This window comes from Periplaneta americana, chromosome 2, assembly GCF_040183065.1.
Source record: "Periplaneta americana isolate PAMFEO1 chromosome 2, P.americana_PAMFEO1_priV1, whole genome shotgun sequence".
Taxonomy (NCBI): Eukaryota; Metazoa; Arthropoda; class Insecta; order Blattodea; family Blattidae; genus Periplaneta; species Periplaneta americana.
This window is the reverse complement of record NC_091118.1, coordinates 37,968,580-37,991,720: the sequence shown is the minus strand read 5'-3', so window position 1 is coordinate 37,991,720 and position 23,141 is coordinate 37,968,580. Positions and strand designations below refer to the sequence as shown.

The 23,141-nt window shown below is 36.5% G+C and overlaps 1 protein-coding gene across 1 annotated transcript in view; it reads right to left on the bottom strand.

Moving 5' to 3' along the window:
- Naprt (nicotinate phosphoribosyltransferase) overlaps positions 1-23,141 on the bottom strand; it is a 144,135-nt gene that overhangs the window by 106,145 nt on the left and 14,849 nt on the right. Inside the window, 1 exon segment of the mRNA XM_069815833.1 lies at positions 13,938-14,021. Coding sequence (XP_069671934.1) covers positions 13,938-14,021 — 84 coding nt within the window.

Here is a 23,141-nt window from a genome sequence, read left to right as displayed (position 1 = left end):
TGAAGTTTGTTTCAAATCATTAGTACCTATCGATGTCATAACACGGGCCGGTTTTATCTGCCCAACTCTGTAGTAGTCTGTGGTAAGATAAAGTGTTAAGAAACAAAGCAACATCCCTTTTTCTGTTATTTTAAACATGCATGAAACCATATTTTATCCATAACTGGTATTTAAACTGTTTTTTGTTTCATCTCCTTAGCAACGTGAACAATGGCTTTATTTACAGCACAGAATTGAAGGTTTTAAATTCAGAGCAGTGAATTAATTTTTTTAAGTCACTCTCTCCCTGGCAACCAACACATTAGCAACAATAAAATCCAACCAAGCATTAATTTATTCATAACTTCTTCACAAAGAAAAGGCCTACAATTTAAAATTAAATTTAGATACCAGTAATGGATAAAATATTGTATAGCACACAGGAGTAAACGGATTTTATGCGCTTGTGGAAATTATTACCCTCGACTTCGTCTCGGGCGCTAAAACTTTCCACTCTTGCATAAAATCTAATTTTACTCTCTTATACTATAGCGGTCTTACTAATAAAAACTCTACACACACACGTTTAACTGTCTTATACTTATACAATGAGTAGCTCGTTTATACGTCGTGTGTAAATTCCTTACTAATAATCACTACATACGTCGTGTATAACAGTACAACTATTACACAGCTACGTCATAGTTTCGTCATTACTTCGTTACGAAAGGTAACAGAATATCTGAGGTTCTCTATTGCATCCGGTAGAGCGCTCTAGTGTTGCATGTTAAGTATCGATAGTATAACTTGCTCTAATCGATTACCACACTACATTTTGGTCAGAGAGTACAAGCTACAGCAATATTATTGTAATAATTCTATGATCTTTGGTTTGTTCTTCTTTGGTTACAAGGCATCCATCATCATAAAATGACAGTCGATACGAACAGCTGTTAGAGGGGCGGCCATTTTTTCTCTATATACAACGCTTAAACAAGGGGTTTCGTGTATATAACTACTGCAAAGCAATTCCCACTGTATAGTTACAGCCTGTTTATACGTCCATAGCTTATTCACGGTTTATTAGTAACGTTTTCTGTCTCAACTCTGCATAAGTCTCGTATAAAAACTATACACGGTTTATTAGTAAGACTGTAGCGGTCTTACTAATAAAAACTCTATATACAGACGTTTAACTGTCTTATACTCAATGAGTAGCTCGTTTATAAGTTGTGTGTAAATTCCTTACTAATAATCACTACATACGTCGTGTATAACAGTATAACTGTTACACAGCTACGTCATAGTTTCGACATTACTTCGTTACGAAAAGTAATAGAATATCAGAGGTTCTCTACTGGATCCGGTAGAGCGCTCTAGTGTGGCGTGTTGAAATATCGATAGTACAACTAGCTCTAATCGATTACCACACTACATTTTGGTCAAAGAGTACAAGCTACAGCAATATTATTCTAATAATTCTATAATCTTTGGTTTGTTCTTCTGTGGTTACAAGGTAAACATCATCATAAAATGACAGTCGATACGAACAGCTGTTAAAGGGGCGGCCATTTTTTCACTATATACAACGCTTAAACAAGAGGTTTCGTGTATATAACTACCGCAAAGCAATTCCCATTGTATAGTTACAGCCTGTTTATACGTCCATAGCTTATTCACGGTTTATTAGTAACGTTTTCTGTCTCAACTCTGCATAAGTCTCGTATAAAAACTATACATGGTTTATTAGTAAGACTGTAGAAGTATTACTATTATAAAGACGATACAACAGTGAATGAAAATTTTACGTTAATATGTAGGAAACGGGGGTAAGGAGAGCGGGAGGGAGAGAAATGGGGAGAGGAAGAGGGTGGGATGGGGAAGGGAAGGGAAGGGAAGGGAAGGGAAGGGAAGGGAAGGGAAGGGAAGGGAAGGGAAGGGAAGGAAAGGGAAGGGAAGGGAAGGGAGGAGGGGAAGAGAGGGAGAGAGATACATGGGTCTAAAACAGTAGTGTCAGAGTTGTAAGCTCCAAAACCGGTTGTGGAGCTAGAGTTGGAGCGTGAACTTGCTTATGTCTGTGGAAACACCGGAGCACGCAACCAGTCTAGTGGAGCGTTCAGCTCCGTTTAGTCTCTGTCTGACAACGCTGGTCAAAAATCTATACAGAATGAACCGCAAGTAATGTCATTAATTTCCGGGGGTTATTCTTTGAGATATTTCAACATCTTTTTCTTTAAAGTTGCTCGTTTTACGTCCTTTTCGAGATAAAAAATGTTTTATATGACACATTTCATATCATGCATTTAATTCCCAATATACTAGTACATTTAAGAGAGCAGTGTACGATTATGATAATAAATGTTTGAAATAATTTTAGTTTTGTCCTTTAAATGTGCAGAAATTTGATCGGAACAAATGTAACTTTTCGTTCTGCAGAGGAATTTTAAAATGTTACATTTCTTCGGATCAAATTTCTGCATATTTAAAGAACAAAATTAAAATTCTTTCAATAATTTATCATAATACGTTCTCTTAAATTTACTGAGCAGATTGGTAATTAAATCAATGGCTTTCTCAAAGCTATGAAATGTTTCATATAAAAGAATTTTTTTCTCGAAAAGGGAGCAAATGCGAGCAAAAGTGTGTTAAACTTTTTTGTTTGAAATATCTTAAAGATTAACCCCCTGAAATTACGGTTCACTCTTTATATCTCCATTACCAGTCCGGCGCTTCACCTCTGATCTACCATAGATGGCTGGAAGGAATAGGAAGGCAGATTAAGTTTAAACACGACAGACAGGCAGAAACTTTCACTGGCATTTAAGCCAACTTTAGAGCGTCGAATATTTTAGCAATGCTTTACTTTCTTTTACATAATAATAAAGTGGCATTCGAAACATCACCAAAATGGCCGATCCCTGTTCTTTCATTTTCAGTAATACAGCGATGTTTTCTTCACTGTGTGCATAAGGAAACACAAAACGATAATGCGTGGACTTAAGAATGAAATAGAAACGAAAGAATAAAGTCGTGATTACACAATTCAGAAGGAGAGAGGACAATAAATTTGTCTCACAGTCTGGCAAACGATCAACTGCGTGGAGATATGGTTTTGGCACGTGCAAGATGAGGGGGCGTCTTCCCTATCTAACAGAGTATTGCATACAATCTAGCCCACTCATTTGACGGCCTTAATGTCACAAATCACCAGTTTGTGTATTATGAAGTCATAGATGATGGAGGCGTGTGTGATGAAGTCATACTATCACCGTCACAGATTTTATTATTGTCGTCGTCGATATTCGCACTCCACATATTAATGGTTAGAGCCCGGATTTCCACTCACGATCAAATCTTAAAACATGCACTATCATATGACAAAACATGCACAATGAAGCGAGAAAAGGGTAAAAATATGCACAACAAAATTGAGTTCTATGTACACTATGTTATAATTTTATTTTGAAACAACGCATTACAACTAATTTTTTTTCAAAAATGTCTTCATTTAAGCTCATGCGTTTACCTGAAGCACGTTCTTGAACACAGAAAATGATCTTCCTTCATCACAAGAAATGGTAAGTGCACATGTAAGTGAAGAAATTTGGGACAAAGTGAAGTCGAATTGTAAGTATTTTGCATTTCCGCATGACCATGACCCCATAGAGCAGCCGTGGCGAAAATGTGATCGTGCGCCGAGCCACTGTGTAACCTGCAACGTGCATAGCAGCTATGGAGGGAGGCGGACACCCGAAGGGGAAGTGAAGCAACTGTCTCACTTATTAACGGATTTTCATTTTCCTTACGTCAAGCATTTAAATATAATTTTATACAGTATAGGGTTACAAACTAATGTTTAGTACGTGTAACGAAGAAAGAAATGAACATTATCACAACCTAAAATTAATTGTCTTCAGAATGTCTCTACGACAGAGTTTCAAAATCAGGAATTAGGTCACTTACTGCCAGTCGTAGTTGATGACGAAGGTATTTGTCTGTCAGTCGTGATCTAAATTTGGTTTTTACTATTTTCATTGTTGAAAATAATTTTTTACAAACGTAAGTTGTAGCGAACATGGCTTCAACAGAGCAAGCAAAAGAACGAAGCTTCCGATATTTATTTTTTGACAAAGATTTGAAAGTTCAACATTTGTCAAGTTCTTACATCTAGCTTTCATTTAACATCACATTGTAAATCTGTGAGCTAACCGCATTATTCGTACATCTGCTGAAAAAGGATCGGTGTACAGAGATGATGATGATGATGATGATGATGATGATGATGATGATGATGATGATAACACTTAACCCTTTAATGTTTAATGAGTGATATGTAGTACATATTACGCCGTTTTATGTTACACAACCGTTTTCCTCGTAATACTTGTGAACAAATCATACATTTAATATTCTCCCAATATTGGCAGCAAAAAAATGCGTCCTTCCATCCTACTTGAAACTTTCGTTTTTGTAGAGGTACTGTAGTGGCAAAAAAAAAACCGGACCGACCCTTGTAGCTGATTTCAGAGCCTTGTTCACTCCAGAGCACGATAGACTGGTAACTAAGACTTTCGTGGTTTGAATCCTGCCTGGGAAGGAAACTTTTTTTGTTCCTTATTCAAATTTATTCCCAATACTTTTCGATTGCTGGTAAAATTCATGTTCTGGGATTAATAAGTTAAGTAAGTAGTAAAATATCGCTGCAATCGAAAAGTATTGGGAATAAATATGAATAAGGAACAAAAGAAAAAGTTTCCTTCCCAGGCAGGATTCGAACCACGAAAGTCTTAGTTACCAGTCTATCGTGCTCTGAGTGAACAAGGCTCTGAAATCAACTACAAGGGTCGGTCCGGTTTTTTTTTTTTTTTTTTTTTTTTTTTTTTTTTTTTTTTTTTTTTTTTTTTTCCCACTACTGTACATGGTTTCGAGAGAGACACTGCGACGATACGCCACTCGCAGGTCAGAGACAAATACAAATGGAACGGAGTTTGACTCCAGTGAGTAAGAGGGTGGGGGTTGGGCGAGGTAGGAAGCAAGAGAAACGCACAGCTATCATTGCGAGCCACAATGCGCTCGCGAGTCACATTTTCGCCACGGCTGCCATAGAGAATCGAACCAGCGATCTTCCGACTTTGCAGCGTTACGCCTTAACCGCGGTGCTATCAGATAAGCATGGAAACATAAAATATAAATGCAAAAAGTACGTCTGTAGCCAGTCCAGTGAACAGAAGTAAAGCACAACTAGTTTTATGCGCATGCGTCGCTCTGGTTTGAGATTGGTTTGCTCTTGATATGCAAATTTTTTTGACCGTTAGGAAATGGTTTGGTGACGGTTTGATATGCTGCAAGAACGCCCGACTTTAATCAGCAAGTAGTCTGAGTTTGAAGTTATCGCTACATGCTCATGACGATCGGAAATTGCTGCAGAAACAAACCTTATATCATATAGTATTACGATGTACTTCGGTAGTACTTCGGTACATTGTAATAATATATGATATGAGAAAAAAATCACTTAGTAATTTAAGACGGCGCTTACTCCGTCGGATCCCGGCCACTTAGTCACTCATAACGAGTGCACCTCTGCACATAAGTGGACATTGTGCCACTGTCATACATCTATGACGCAGTGCATGAGCGTAGGCCACTAGAGGGAACCCAAGAGGTGGAACTTAAACTGAGAGGATTCAATCCGACATCGGGATGGGAATCCGCTGTGGCTTAGTGGATAGAGCGTCAGTACGTAGAGCTGAAAACCCGGGTTCAAATCCCGGTGCCGGAGAGAATTTTTCTCTGTTCCACTCATCCTCCATCTTATGTATATCAGCCAATAAATAATCACAACTTTTCAGAGATATCCGTTCATGAAATCTTGCGACTTTTTATTTCCTGGATCATTCTTCAAGTCAGACGTCTTGTTCCCCCCCCCCCCTAGGGTTACCAAACGTCCGTATTTAGCAGGACATGTCCGTATTTTGAAGGTTTGTCTTGTCGTCCGTATTTATTTTTGAAGATTTGTTAAATGTCCGTATTTTTATGGAAAAGTCCCAATCATCTCATTTTTTTATAATTACATTTCAAAACATAATTCTGAACTGCGAATAAAACTATGGTTTTATATCCATATATTTTATTCAGAGTCTGAATTCATTGCAACGGTAGAATAATGTTCCAAGTATTAGCATCACTGGTCAATAAACTTTCGTTACAACGTTACAATAGTGTTGCAAGTATTTGCGTCAATGGTCAGTGTTCTCTTTCGAATACAAGGCACGAATAAACCATAACTTATCACGCTTTGTCCGTAAAATCGATCGATCGCCGTGCATAACAATAGCATGATCCGCGATACCATCAGTAACACGAGGTTGAGCCAATTTAATATTCTTTTCACCCGAAAATCAGCATCAGTAAAACTGTAAACATACGAAATTATTCTTCCGAGTGTAGAAGGCCATTGTTTCAGTCATCTGTCGGCAAATATATGGTGAGTGAAGTAGTTTTTGTAATTATGGCTGCACGTAAAATTTGGTTAAAAAATAGTTTCTCATGTAGACCTATGTTTCTGTATACAGTGCTGGAATTAAAATATTCTGTACTATGATTGTATTTTTTTTTTTTGGTTTAACTGTATTTTAATTATTTTATTTTATTGTACAGATAATTATTTAATATAATCTTACGCAACTTAAGCAATAATCAATAATTTCGAGGGAAAAATTGTTCCGGGGCCGATCGTTCCGGGGCCGGGTATCGAACCCGGAACCTTTGGTTAAACGCACCAACGCTCTACCAACTGAGCTGACCGAGAACTCTACCAGACACCGATCCAATTTTTCCCTCTATATCCACACACCTCAAAGTGGGATGACAACCGTCAAGCAACCAACATTGAGTGCACACTAACTCTGTGTGACTTAAAATTGTTAAATTATACCTGAAAAGCTTGTTTGTTCGTTAACAGAAAACCACAATTTAAGTCACACAGAGTTAATGTGCACTCAATGTTGGTTGCTTGACGGTTGTCATCCCACTTTGAGGTGTGTGGATATAGAGGGAAAAACTGGATCGGTGCCTGGTAGAGTTCAATTGGTAGAGCGTTGGTACGTTTAACCAAAGGTCCCGGGTTCGATACCCGGCCCGGAACAATTTTTCCCTCGAAATTATTCATATGTAACCCTATTAACTTAATAATACGAAAAGAAACAACTAATATCTAAAAACAAAACAGCCTACTTTTCGAACACGCGATGCTTGAAAAGTGTAAACTTAAAGGTAAACAATACCTATTATTACGTAAGACTAACACGAAATCACTACTTTCCCGCTGTCACGACATTCAAAACTTGTAGTCTTGGCGGTGTTCTACGTGTTATATAAACTTCCTCACTTAGTTTTAAAGACTTGATAATTGAAACCACTGAGCTACGCCAGTGCTCGCATTTCCGTTTCAGGCGGCTGCTTCTGCGAATATTGTAATATTTCATCGGAAAATGGAAGTAAAAGCAGATCTTCGGCACCAATCAAAACCAAGCCACAAAATAACTAATTCTGCATGACAGAGGAAACTTTTCCGTCTGCATGCTACGAAAACGAATAAGGAGCGAGGTGAGCATTAACTTGACAGGACGGGATGTATTTTGACAATTTTATAGTACAAAACTCCATCTTGTTCCGAAAACAATAATATGATCTCCCATTTTCAGCCCTTCTTCAGTGAATAAAAAATGAGAAAACTGTCCCCATTGAGAGTTCCCTAACTATAGTTACAACCAATAAGAAAAAAAAAAAAAAAAGAAAAAAGAAAAGAAACGAGGCTACAGGGAAAAATTGCTATTGGGAAAAATTGATTTTGGTAAAAATGGGTATTGATAAAAATGCTTTGGGGAAAAATAGGTCTACGAATTGGGAAACATTAAATGTGGGAAAAGAGGATTGGGAACAGTGAATTGGGAAGGATACGGAGAAATGATTAATATTACCACAGTCTAGTATATAGTCACGAAGCTCAATACGTAGTTAATATGCATCCATAGATAGTTGCTAACCACTAGGATCGCTAATATCGCCTCATCACAGACAATGCGAAATAATACTGGCACAGTCTATTGTTCCTAGCACCCTCACAACCCAAGCTTCGTGACTGTATATACTAGACTGTGATAATACCTTAAACTCTACAGGAATATCCTTAATATTTGCGCCGTTTTGAAAGTGTTGAATAATATTTACTTTGTAAGAAATACTCAGACGTGAACGTGTTTGTGACATGATGCCTTGTCCGTATGCGGAGGTTTGGATTCGCGTCACAGCAACAGACCACGTTGTACTGTTTTGCTGCTTCCTTTAGACTCACGCATTCTACTACATCGGCGAAGCAGTGTATATTGGTTCATACATTTCAGAAATGCCTGTCATGCAGGCTTGTTACACGTATGAACATATGAGAGATAGCACCAAGATATCAATCATAAGTATCATGCCTATATCAAGTTCAAGAATCCAAGTGTGAATTCACTTGTTACAAGTGGAGAGACATATAGTCTGTAACAATAATTCCCAAAGTGTGGGTCGCGATTCTGTAGGGATCATATAAAGAGCTGAGAGGTATCGCGAAATGATTTACAAAATTAAGCAAAGAAAATAACATACTGTATATTTATGTTATATTTAGAAACAAACAAAGTTTGTGAAAAAAGAAATGTTTCAATAGTTATAAAGTAAAAAAAAATAATGCGATAAATATGCCTATTTTTGAGAAAGTATCTTCTTAAATCTGATCTTTATATTCGATACAGAAACAGTGATATTTTCAAGTTCAAGTAGTTTCTCTCTTTTGTTTTGACGTAATAGACGAAAAACAAAAAAGTGTAACGAGTTTCTTTTGTAAGCTCGAGATATTCTTTCATTTTTTTTTTTTTTTTACAAACACTGCCCTACGCTCTGCGAGAAAAATATACTTTCAACATTCCATCAGTATATACATATTCCAATGAGGCTATTTTTAAATATTAATTTGAAAATTTTTAGCGAGTTGAACGCAACTGTCTAAAACCGGATTCAGTATCCCATTGTGACTGTCGTAATTGTTTTGAGTTTATCATCTACTACTACTAAACAGGCTTTATACCATGTCGTCTATTGCCGACTCAATAATCCATCGTTTAGTCGGTCGTCCTATAGATATTTGTTTTGAGTTTCTTCCGGAAAATACCCAAAAAGCTGTTCTTTAAAACTGTACAAACTTAATTGCATGTCCGGAAAAATAAAATCGGTATTTGCTGTATCATACAGTACGTAGATAAATTTTCCATGAGTTCTTTAATACACTAGAATGAATGAAATTTCTCTTTGTCAAGTGGTGTCGACCAGAAATCAAGTTTACTTATAAATCCGTCGATTTTATGTCTGGCTGTTATTATGTTAACATCTTGGCCTTACTAGCTACTAGTCAAAGTGTTTGAGTGTTCCAAAAACATATCAGCAAGAGCCTTTTGAAAAAATTGAAATTGTATAATAATAATAATAATAATAATAATAATAATAATAATAATAATAATAATATGACGTACGCAATGAAGGAGGAAAGGAACTGGCTGCTCTAGCCCATTATCTCCTGGCTTAGTTACCTCATCCATGAGTGATGCCTTATGAGGTTGAAACCTGTCTTCGGACAAGCGACTAACAACAACATGAAGATTAAGAGACATCCTTAACATGCAACTAGTGACACACACACGCACGCCATACACAAACACACTGCACGCGCGCACGCCTCACATGTACACACACACGCACGCCACACATCCACATACACGCATACGCACGCAAGCCATACACGCACGCCATACACGCACGCACGACACATGCACCCCACACACGCCCCGCGCGCGCAAGCACACACACGCCATACGCGCCACACGCGCCGCACGCACACGCACACACACACACACTCACTCCCTCCCTCCCTGCGCGCGCAAATATAAGAAGGCCCATTTTTTAGACAATAGATGCAAAGACGCACCGCACAAAAATATTTTTAAATTTCTTCCCGTTGCTGTCCGATAACGAGGGAGAATAGGTACCGATATTTTCAACAAGATTCCGCACATTTAATCACAAGATGACAGTCATGTGTGAATCAAGTTGGTTATCACTTTGAGAAACACTTATAACACATATCATTTCTCATTATGCAATAAATTATAATTGTTTACATGCTTCACATAATAAACGTAAAAATGAGCGGAACGTTGCGGAGCGAAAATCCCGAAAGAGTCTCTCTCTCTCTCTCTCTCTCTCCCTCCCCCCCAATGGCCGAAATATAATCTGACCGCTCTGTATAACATGTTTAACAAAAGAATACGATATTTTTTTACATCTTTGATCGCCTGCACATATTAAACATGTAGAAATCTTCCGCATGTTAGGAAAAAACATAACAGAACACTGGTGGAAACATCAAGTTTAGAAGCTGAGAAACATAATGAAAGTGTGACACGGAATAGACGAATAGTTGGTCGTCTTGTTGATGTACGAGTAGTATGCTACTTCCGACAGCGTAAATTAATATGCCTTTAGAGAACATCAAGGAGACCAAGACATCTATCACTCAACCTCCGCAGGAGACCATACGGGCTATTTCATACGAAATCGATCAATAAAAAACCTCGCATTTTTTATACTCTAATGTTTTCCCTATTTATACAAGGTGCTGAGGACAGTGCATTTTCAAAAATATACTATCGAAAGTCAAACGGTTTTCGTATTACTGAGCGACAAATTTAGCGTATTTTATAAAAACGAGCCTCTTTCAGCGCTCAGAACTCTGGAACCATTTACTGCACAACATTGAACGAGAGCTTATTTTGAAGCTGACATTTGGTAGGTTATGTTAAGAAATAATCCTTATTTTTACTGTACAAAGAGAGACAGATAATCTGATTTTACTTGCTTTTAGGCTTTTTGCTAATTTGTAAAAATGTAAAAAAATATTGAGAAAAAACCTTTGCATTATTAATAGGGATTCGGCATTGTTTGCTTAGTGGTATGGCAATAAGTTTCGGGGGTATTAAATAGATTATTTTCACACGCCTAGGCTTGAACGGCGCAGTACCGCACGTACTGGCCGAGAGCTGAAGATAAGCGAGCGTTGGGCGTCATTGTACTCCTGTGTTTATGAAAACCTGTGATAAAGCTAGCACAGTCATGACTGCTAGACGACACATCACGTGTTTATGTCTCCTGGCCTTGCTTACCTAGGCTAGCTCCCGCCTCACAGTCAGCTGGTTAGTTCAAGCGCGTATTAGCCTATTTATTTTATTTGATATTTTCAATACTTTATTATCAATGTGCCATCAGTAAAAAATATGTGTTTATTTGTACTTTCAATACGGAATCTAACTATATATTTTTAAAAATATTGTTTCCTTGGCAAAGGCGTCTTAATGAGGAAAAATCTAAATTTCTCCATTTCCATAAAAAAGTAAGAATAGTAATATGCGTTACAAAAGCGGTATGTTGACGTTTTCATGTTCGAGGAAAAGATTGAAAAAGCGAAACGTAGTTGAGCATTTTTAATTTCCGACAACATGAAAACAAACATACCGCTCGTGTATCGTACATTATTTTGTGCGAAGATCGTTTATTACATACCTGAAAGAGGATTTTCTAATTAGTTGCAATGAAATCTCCATCTTGGTTTCTGTTTAATGACGGCAACTTTGGAATACCAAAATATCTATCTTCAACATTGTTGCTATAAAATATTTTCTGTGTTTACTATACTTCAGGAGGCCGTGATATACGTCTGTCTTCCCCCCCCCCCCCCAGTCTATAAATGCGAACTTAAAACAAACGGTAAGGTTATGTAATGATTTATTTTTCATTTTAATATTTTAACAATATTATTTATATAACATATTGCAGTAATAACATCGGCATCTGGAATCTTGTTGATTTTTTCACGGCTTCCTTAACGTTACTTGCAACAGGAATGCAATAACTTTTGTGGAGTAGTAGACTTTACTTAATTTTTGCAAATATTTAAAAACAATAATTAACAGTGCAATTTAGGTGAAATTGCAGTGGTAAGTTTCCAATTTATAATTATTACTATGTTAAACGTCTCTAAAAATAATATGTTAAAAGCCTAAAGCAGTAAAATGAATATGGCGCTCAAGCGGTAAGAAGAGGGAAATTGTTATGTGTGTTACGTTGGGAATGCTGAATGTGGTATTTCACACTTATCGCGTATTGGTTTTGTGCGGAAAGCAAGCAAATACGCACGATCTCGCACAAAATCTGTTTATATGTCAATATCAACTTTAATTTCTCAGCATCAAAATAAACCATGATTTTGATCATTGGGTGAAAGTGTTTCGGAACTATACTTACTTACTTTTTTTAAGTGGGTTATTTTACGACGCTGTATCAACATCTAGGTTATTTAGCGTCTGAATGAGATGGTGATAATGCCGGTGAAACGAGTCCGGGGTTACCGAAAGTTACCCAGCATTTGCTCGTATTGGGTTGAGGGAAAACCCCGGAAAAAACCTCAACCAGGTAACTTGCCCCAACCGGGATTCGAACCCGGGCCACCTGGTTTCGCAGCCAGACGCGCTGACTTACTTACTTACTGGCTTTTAAAGAACCCGGAGGTTCATTGCCGCCCTCACATAAGCCCGCCATTGGTCCCTATCCTGAGCAAGATTAATCCAGTTTCTACCATCATATCTCACCTCCTTCAAATCCATTTTAATATTATCTTCCCATCTACGTCTCGGCCTCCCCAAAGGAGCTTTAACAGTTTAAAGTTGCAAATTTTTTGAAAATACGATAAATTTAAATATTTTTAATTTAAACACTATGAAGTTCTGATGCCTCAAACTTTGCACAAAGCATTGTATCACAGTTCTCTACGTACAAAAAAAGTTTTATTGTATTTAGAAATTGTAAGGTCAATTTTCTCTATATTTCGGTCGATTTGAGATGGAATAGCTCGTACGTATGGCAGCAGGCATTCCAGGTTCGAGTTCTCGGTCCTTTAAATCTAGGTTATTTAGAAATATTATTATTCAAATCTAGTCTTTCAGGTGAAGCTCCCTGTAAAGCAGATTTGAATAATTTCAAGGGAAAAATTGTTCCGGGGCCGGGTATCGATCCCGGGACCTCTGGTTGAACGTACCAGCGCTCTCCCAACTGAGCTACCCGGGAACTCCACCAGACACCGTCTCAACTTTTCCCTTTATATCCACAGACGCCAGAGACCCAAATCGAGTGCACACAAACTCTGTGTGACTTGGAATTGTGGTTTTCTGTTAACGTACACAGTGACGTATATATTATGTAAATCTAGTCTTTCAGGTGAAGCTCTCTGTAAAGCAGATTTGAATAATTTCAAGGGAAAAATTGTTCCGGGGCCGGGTTGGGAGTTGGGAGAGAGCTGGTACGTTCAACCAGAGGCCCCGGGATCGATACCCGGCCCCGGAACAATTTTTCCCTTGAAATTATTCAATATTATTATTATTATTATTATTATTATTATTATTATTATTATTATTATTATTATTATTATTATTATTTTGTGGCGGGCAAGGTCGCAGTTGGGGTTTTTCTCGGAGTTCTCCTATTTCCCCATATCAGGCATCTACATCATACCATCAACATTTCTCAATTCCGTCGTCATTCCTTAGCATTCACCGAATGCCGGCTGGCAACGCACGGAGGTGACTGGCCTAGGGACGAAACCTGAATACGCAGAGAATCTTAGTGTATTCAGCCGGTGTGTTTTGGGAATGCGCCTAGCTTGAGGGTTAGCGCAGATGATCTTTAGAGGTCGCAGTGCTGGATCGTAGTTCCCACCTCCCGAAATTCAATTCAAATAAACTAAAGCATTATTATAAGGTTGTTTATTATGTGGTATGTCTATAGATAAATGAAGTTTTACATTAGCTTACCTGGCGTAGTTGACAAGTGTGAGTAGTGTTGTTTCTAACAGTTGAACTATAATCAATGGGCCTTCTACACGCAACAATGGGATCCTGCAAAACAAAGAGATTCATGTGTTTAGTTACCTTTGTAACGAAACTTGAAGTCTTCTATAAAGAAATTTAAAGAAATGTATTTTGCATGTAAAATCGCTTAATAGTATTTATGTTATAGCACACGTTACGTTTAGCATGGTAATACCAGTCTAGTATATACAGTCAGAAGCTCAATACGTAGTAAATATGCATCCACAGATAGCTGCTAACCACTAGGATCGCTACTATCGCCTCATTACAGACAATGCGAAATAGTACCTGCACAGTCTATTGTTCCTAGTGCCCTCATAAACTCAAGCTTCGTGACTGTATATACTACTAGACTGTGGTAATACTTTACAGTACTTGTGCACTAATGTGAATATTGTACATGATTTCAACTAACAATAAATACTGTTTATCCACTTTATGTAATGTGGACTTTACGTCACCAATACAAATGTTGTAAACATTCATTACGCAATTGGTTACGTAATAATTCTATTGCGCAACTAGGTAGGTAAAGATACTCCGTACCATCGATGCGGTAACAATGAACTTGGTTTTTCGCTTGCAGCTTTCTCACTAAAGTATGCCAGCATTACTTTCTTTGACACACTCGCTTTCTACATTTTTCTTGGAACAGTAATCTTCAATTTTTTTTTTATTCCACTTCATATCTTAAGCGGGAATTATAAGGTAGGCCCAGTAAACATTCAATTGCAGAATTTGCAGCATTTTCAATATCTGAATCCTCGTTTCAACTCATTTTAACAATGTTTGTTTATTTCTCCTAGTATTGTTCTTCTTCTGTTATAAACAAAAACCTATCGTGCAAAATTAATAAAACAAACATAAACGAATCGCCACTCACAGAAAGAAACTAATAACAATAATACAACCGATATTCTACAAAAGACATGTTCAAAACTAGGCCTAATATAAATAATACAATTATTTTTATAAAGAAAGTATTTTTTATGAAAGTGGATAAAATTTGTACGATATACCGTACTTATCGTAAGTTCATACTACAATATTCAACTGGTTATCAAACTCTGCCGTCGTTTGATAACTTTCCAATCTCGTATTATTATTATTATTATTATTATTATTATTATTATTATTATTATTATTATTAGTTTAGGTAACGGCCAGCAAAAGCGGCCTTTGATGACTCGTAAAGAGTTATCTGAATTCATGCTTGCGAAAAAAATGTTTAGACTCTATTATAAATAGGAGTGGGGAGTATGGACGAAAACAACACACACATTAATAAAGTGTTGTTCATTTTAGAGCTCAACTAAATGGATACGCTACATCTTAGCCATGTCTTGGGCATGTCTTGCCGCTTTGTCGAGCTATATTCAGGGATGGCCAGCACTGATTCAATAGATAAAGGGAAGACAATTTATTAAAACTGTATCCATGTTACTTTTAGATTTGCCTGAGAAGTATAAGTGCATTATAAGAATGTAAGTTTTAATTTTCATGCTCATTTTTCACAAGTTTGATTTTTTTATTCAAAAGAAATATTTTGTCAACTTTTCGTACAGAAAAGTGAAATTTTCAGGTACTATAGGCCTATTTATTTAGTAGCCTTACAGAATGTTTTCATAAATCTAATATACCGTATATATGTATTACTGAAGATAGCGTATTGAAATTTTTGAAAATATTCGCATGGAAATTGTTTGTAAGGAAATGAATTAGCAAAGCAACTACTGTTACACCATAAGCAAAAGATACGTGCCCATGTGTTGTAAAAATGTCAGCTCTATAGCTTCAGCAGATTTCGAGAAAATAATTTAATATTCTGATGATAGGAAATTGCTCACAAATATCACAAATACCAAATGCGATAAGAGTTTTGTTATGTAATATTAGTTACACTTAAAACAGATACAGTACCTAGGTAACTTTGCTTTGTACTGTAATATTGTTTTGATTAGTTTATTGATTACTTTTGTAAGGCTAAAGATACCATCAATATAAATTCCACCATATGTCATACTCAATCTCTTTCTTTGGAATATCACTTTCTTTATGAATGATGTGTTTCATTCACTTAATACAGTATAATTATACTACTATGGAATTTAAGTGAATATAACTCTCTATTATGTTATTAACATTTAAAACACAAGTGCAATATTAAGAAATCAGTGTAAGTACTTTTGTTTTACAGACAATGTAGATAATATTAAACAGAAAGAAGCCATATAATATAAAAGTAACGACATAAAATTTCACGTTCCGTTTGAAGTTTGTGCACCACTGTTTTCTTAATCCAACAGGTTGCTTATTCATATACACAACTCTTCCTCTTTTCATACTTAGCGCTTGCTGCCCGCGCGCGATGTCAAGGTCAGAAAAATGCGCTTGCTTTGACATCACTGTCTTAGAGTATCGTCGAGAACTTTCTGGTTTTTAACTGCAGCGATATCACGTTTTTCATCAGGTTCAAGTTTTCTTTAATGGATATTTTAGAAATGAAAGAGCGAATTGTTTATTCATGAGAGCACTTTCAATGAGAGCTATCCATTCTTCTCGATAAACTATTGTGTCAACCTTGCGTCCTTCCTTTTCAATTAACGCAAAGTCATCACAAATTAACCTACTGTGTCGAGGAATAAAACACAGTTCATACGCTCGCACAAGCTAACTTCAGACATACACAGCTGACAAGCAAACATTCTGATGAGGGCAGATAGCTTTTTTTTTTCTTCCACCATGTTAATAAAGTCAAAAGAAATGCATATACAAATTTCGACCACTCGACCGCAATTTTTTTTAACTTGGTTATTTAACGACCCTGTATCAATTACTAGGTTATTTAGCGTCGATGAACTGGTGATAGCGAGATGGTATTTGGCAAGATGAGGCCGAGGATTCGCCATAGATTACCTGACATTTGTCTTACGGTTGGGGAAAACCTCGGAAAAAACCCAACCAGGTAATCAGCCCAAGCGGGAATCGAACCCGCGCCCGAACGCAACTCCGGATCGGCAGGCAAGCGCCTTACCCGACAGAGCTACGCCGGTGACTCGACCGCAATTACGAGGCTGTCCAGAAAGTGATTTTCCCTGGGGCCGTTTACAGAAAAAAGCACAATTGCATGGAAATAATTATCGAAACTGATACAGCAATTGTTGCGTTATTTGTCAACATATTTCCCACTGGAATTGAGACATTTGTTATACCATGGGATCAATTTTTGTATCCTTGTGTCGTACTAGAAGTCAGCCGCCTGGGATCGGAACCAGCGTATCACAGCCGTCCGCACCTCTCTATCGATCCCATGACATAACAAATGTCTCAATTCCGGTGGGGAATATGTTGAAAGATAGCTCAACAACTGCTGTGTTTATTCCAATAATTTTTTCCATTGAAATTGTGTTTTCTTTCTGTTAACAGCCCCTGGCAAACTATTTTTTTACGGCTCTCGTAATTGCGGTCGAGTGGCCAAAATTTATATAAGCATTTCTTTTGACATTATTAACATGGTGAAAAAAAAAAAAAAAAACTTTTTTTTATCTGCCCCCATCAGAATGTTTGCTTGTGAGCGACATGTGACCTGTAGAGCTACTCTGATTGGATCTATGGACCTGTGAACATTTGGAGGTAAAATTGCTGTAATATCAGTAACTGTATCTAATGTAGGCCTACTTGTGCACACCCGACAGGTAAACTACATTTACGTTTATGCTCGACCATGCCGAAATGTAGTAATTATACACCTGGTAGCAGCCCTTTAATGGACCTCATTAAAGTACACCTATTCATTAAAGTTCAGGTGTTCCACCAATCAGAAAACACCATTGTAGCAATATGAAAGCGCAAGTATCGATTATTCTCGGATATGCAATCGAAAGACAACTAGCGAAACGTCACGGAGGCTGAAAATCCAATACTTTCGCAGAAGGTTATGTTCTGTTACTATAATAATTAGCGTTAATTGTAAATAATATTCAAATAAATTCAATTTGTCATCTCGTTTTTCAATGTCTAAATCAATTTCAAGGTTATATCAAGATTAATGTTTATTTTACACTCTAGATTATATCAAGGTCAATGACATTTGTTTCTCGGAAAAAAATCAATACTTTCGCGTCTGCGCACATCTCACAATTTACGAGATATTGCACAAGGTCAGTTTCGCTCCCCAGTCAGATAAGAATAACATGAATACTTCTGAATAATTTCAAGTTAGAAATATGGTCGAGCTTGCGCTTGTTTCATAAACAAACTCGCGTCTTAATTACTACCATTATAGGCTCGTCTTAATTACTACCATTATAGGCTCTTGTCACTGACTAGAAGAATATATTATAATTATGAATTAGCTGAAAAATAGGAAATATAGACTTAAGAACATAATATGGCATTCCACTCCTCAATTGGTTTTTGACTTAATGTAAAAACAAAAGTATTCATGCAAAGGAAATAACATCTTTATTTAATGAATTCATCAGTTATTTTTCTCCATTGCTACCAAATGGTGGCTAGTCCGTGTTTGTGCAAGGTAGATTCCGCGTTTGTTAACAAAAGCATGTCTGATGTCAAATTTCAATGAATTGTCTGGTTCGATTCGAGAAAAATACGCCCGATTTTTTGGTGAATTTGTGACCACTGTGATTAAACCTGGATCCATTACTACACACCTGAGAAAAACAGAAGTCGAAACAATAGAAGCACAATGATTCTCCGCTTCCAAAGAATGCAAAATCTGTTCAATGAGCTGGGAAAGTCATGACGTCCATGTTTTGGGATTCTAAGGGGATAATCATGATTAACTATCTAGCAAAAGGAGAACAATAACCAGAGAACATTATTCAAATCTCCTGCAGCGATTGAAAGAGAAAATTCGCGAGAAGAGGCCAGGTATGGCCAAGAGGTAAATCTTGTTTCATCACGACAATGCACCTGCTCACACGTCTGCATTCGCTAAAACATACGAACTACGGTTTACGGTTCGAATATTGTTGCCACATCACCCCTACTCACCAGATTTCACATCCTCAGACTTCTTTCTTTTCCCAAAGCTCAAAACTCAATTGGCTGGGGAGAAATTTTCGCCAAAGGAAGAGGTTATTGCAATAGCAGAAGGCTTTCTTGCAGACCTCGAGAAATATGTGTACAAGGAGAGTAGGCCACAGCAGCATTGCAGCACTAGTGGGCTAAGTATGTGAATCTCAGAGGGGATTAAGTTGAGAAATAAAGATTGTATCAGAATAATCCTAGTTTAATTTCTGTCAGGCTATGGACTTTTCAAACAACCCTCGTATAAAGACAGTCAAATTTTAACAGATGGAAATTTAATTAAAGGTACGATTTATGAAAGTTATATACCGTAAAATAAAATTTATTGGGTGTATTTGAAGCAGAGGAAATTGATGTTGATTATTTCTTTGTTTACTGATAATATCGTTCTTCACTAATTTATAGGGACACAATTTCCACTGCCTTCTAAATGCTTACATAGCCTACCAGGCAGGACACAATCGCGATTTTGCGAATCTTTAGCGATAGGGAAAAAGTCACAACATAAAATCGGTAACAATTGCAGTGATATATGACTCTGGTTGAAATTCAACGGATTCTTATTCTTCAATGGCATATTCCAATAAGAATCTATAAATTCTTACATGTTTACTCCACCGTTAAAACAAAGTCTATAAAGAAAGATGTACTACTATTCATGAAATATGTAATTATATTACTGAGCTATATAAATCCAATTTATTTATGTTTCTGAAATATACGAATCAAAGAATGTATATAAATAACCAGACATGCAGTTTATGCAATATGCAATGAAAAATACTAAAATATGTATGCATTTAAATTAAATTTATTTTCGTTTCTAAAATAAAGCAATCAAAGACTGTACATAAAGTAATAAATCGACATGCAGATGTTCATGCACTACAAAATCCTAAGCATGTATTTAAATCAAATTTATTCTTGTGCATAAAACAGAGGAACCGAAAGACTGTATATATTAAGCAATAACTCGACATATAGAAGTTCATGCATTGAGAAGTCGTAAAAAAACGCATATATTTAAGCAGCTACTATTGTTGAAATATGCATTATAAAATGAACAATTTATTATTATATGCAGTAAAAACGGCATTTCAAACAAAGTGTGTTCATTTTTAAACTAAGGTTCTCAAATAACCAATCCGCAAAACACAATGATTTCAAATAATGTTTACAGGCATAACAGCAGTTCACGGACTGGTAACCACTCAGTGAGAAGAGTATTCCGATTTCGTGTGTCAGATATATTTGCCGGAGCAAATCCGTGCAGACTATATGTTACCCCATACTGGTTGGGTGATCGACCTCAGCTGAGGCCAGTGTTGCCAACTCGATTCTTAAAAATCCGCTGTGAAGCCGTGCAGAAACTGCTAAATTGCTATATTGTCAATGTAAAATTATATTATTTTGCCACTATGAGCGCTAAAAATACCTGCTAAATTCTTATATCAGCAATACAAATTTCATAAATGTTACCCACTAAACTAACGCCGAAAAATGCTAGATCTAGCAGGAAAGCCGCTGAATTGGCAAAACTGGCCAAGGCATATGAACATGAGGCTAGGAGTCTGCTGTTCGGTTTTGGTCCACCATCGGCTTTCGATTCATGTTTATACAGATAGTCTCGTACATAATCTCGGTTTTGTAGCAAAACTGTAGTTGAGTATGTTGTGACTAGAAATTAATCTAATCTTCGAAGTAAAGCCCACCAGATTCTATAGTCTTGAGCCACCTTTCAGGGAGGTTTGTTATCCCGTGACGGTAACAATTTCCGGGTTTTGATGTGAAGAATTTGGTGATAGCCATTTCAACGCTTCCAAGTTTTGGAAATTTCTTTCACGCAGGATATGGATCACGGATCGAAATCAGAGAGACCTTGATAGTGAACACCTTTTAATCACAGGGATATGTCTGCTATTTGCAAGTCTCGCTACATTTGTGAATTATATCACTGTCAACAATTTTACAGGCTTTTGACTGTGCATACAAATTAAATAATTCCACGGAAATTATATTGCAAGCATATTTTATTCCTTCACGAATGCAGGATATTTATGACAATACATTGTTTTTTAGAAATTTAGTTTTACTAAGAAAGCATCATAAAATAGAACTTTTATTTATACACGTCTTTATTAGACAAGGTTTCCCTGAACTTCATTTATTTGCAACACGTTTACTTTCTATGTTTGGCTCAACCTATTCATGTGGACTTCTAAAATGAAGAGCAACAACAGCATGTTGCATCCAACATAAGTGGCTGGTGCTTTGAGACAAAACAAATGAAGAGGAAGGGATGTCAAAATCTTCAGCACGACAAGAAAATTAATTATAATTTATTTATTTACACATGCAGGGCACATTCTCATTATTTTTAATAACAATTTCTGAAGGTTATATTCGATTTTGTATGAGATTAAACAATTTACTTAATATTACATAGATAATGGTTCATGTTAATGTGTATTTCACAGTTCATTAATCATTTACGTTATTTGATACAAAATAACACATGTAATGTTAATACAGAGCCAGTTCGTCACTGACAAAACAACATAGGCTACAAGTATACAAAGTGAGTCAGTGTTTACTCCTGTTTAGTCAAGATGTACAGAGGTCAGCAGTATTTACAAACATCACCTCTGGTGTGAATCTTGTCTTTCCTGATCAAAATCAACCATAGTCTTGTCTTCCTTGATCAATCACTCGTCCTATATTTTCTAACATTAGATATAAACTTTAATTCAAAAGCGATGGGCTCATATTCAGAAAATTCACTTTAGGAAATGCAGAGTGGAAAAGCTTATCAAGTAAAAACTTATGAAGTGCCAAAATAAAAGAGAGAGAGCACATTATACTTGCCTAACTAATTGCAAACTAAAAGTCAATTGAAGGATTTCACACCAGACATGACTAATCCACATGAAATAGTTTTGAAGATATTCAATGCTTAAATTCAACTGCCAACAATTAAATCTATATGCTGTCAAATTTATGGCGAAGTGCATCAACCTTCAGTTAAAAATGTAGTACCTGTAACCATGGGTTACGAAACCACAGTTAAAAAGTTGTTGTTGTTTTCTAATGCCAGGCGATTGACAAAGTCATTTGACCTCTTGCACTCCAATATTTTTCAAAGATATTATCATGACCAGCCACTGAAGCACAGATTTTGAGGTGTTCCGAATCCATTTCTTCGTTTGAGTTGCACAATGGGCAGTTAGGGGACTGATATATTCCAATTCTATGCAGGTGTTTGGCCAAACAATCATGGCCTGTTGCCAATCTAAATGCAGCTACAGACGATTTTCGTGGTAAATCGGGAATTAACTGTGGATTTTGATGCAGAGAGTTCCATTTTTTCCCTTGGGATTGAGTTATCAAATTTTGTTTGTTGAAGTCTAAGTATGTAGATTTAATAAATCTCTTCACAGAGTAATACGTAGATTTAGTAACAGGTCTGTAAGTAGCAGTGCTGCCCTTCTTTGCTAAAACATCCGCATTCTCATTTCTCAGGATTCCACAATGGGATGGTATCCATTGGAATACAATTCTTTTATTGAGTGATATTAATTGAGAGAGCATTTTAGTTATTTCTGCTGTTTGAGATGAAGGTGTGTGTTTAGAGACGATTGATAGAATAGCTGCTTTGGAGTCTGACAATATAACTGCATTCATAAATTTATTGATGTGGCATAGAAGATTCGTGAGACTTTCACTTATTGCAATGATTTCACCATCAAAACTTGTTGTTCCATATCCAAGAGATCTATAAAGGGAGAAGAGACAGTACGTAACACCTGCACCGGCACCTTGTTCTCTGGAGATCAAGGATCCGTCGGTGTATAAATGAAGCCAGTTTTATGGAGGGTACCTAATATTAATAATTGTCTCTAAAGACAATTGTTTCAGTATTTCAGTGTTTACTTCTGACTTCAGTATTTCTTCTGTTAAATTTAGATTATATTCTATATTTAATAGAGTTAAAGGGTTTGGTTTAATTTGTAAGTTTTCTTTTAAATTCGGGATATTGATTTTCTGTTTTAATTCTTGAACAATGGATATGAAATTTTTTTTGTTTTTTCAATCTAC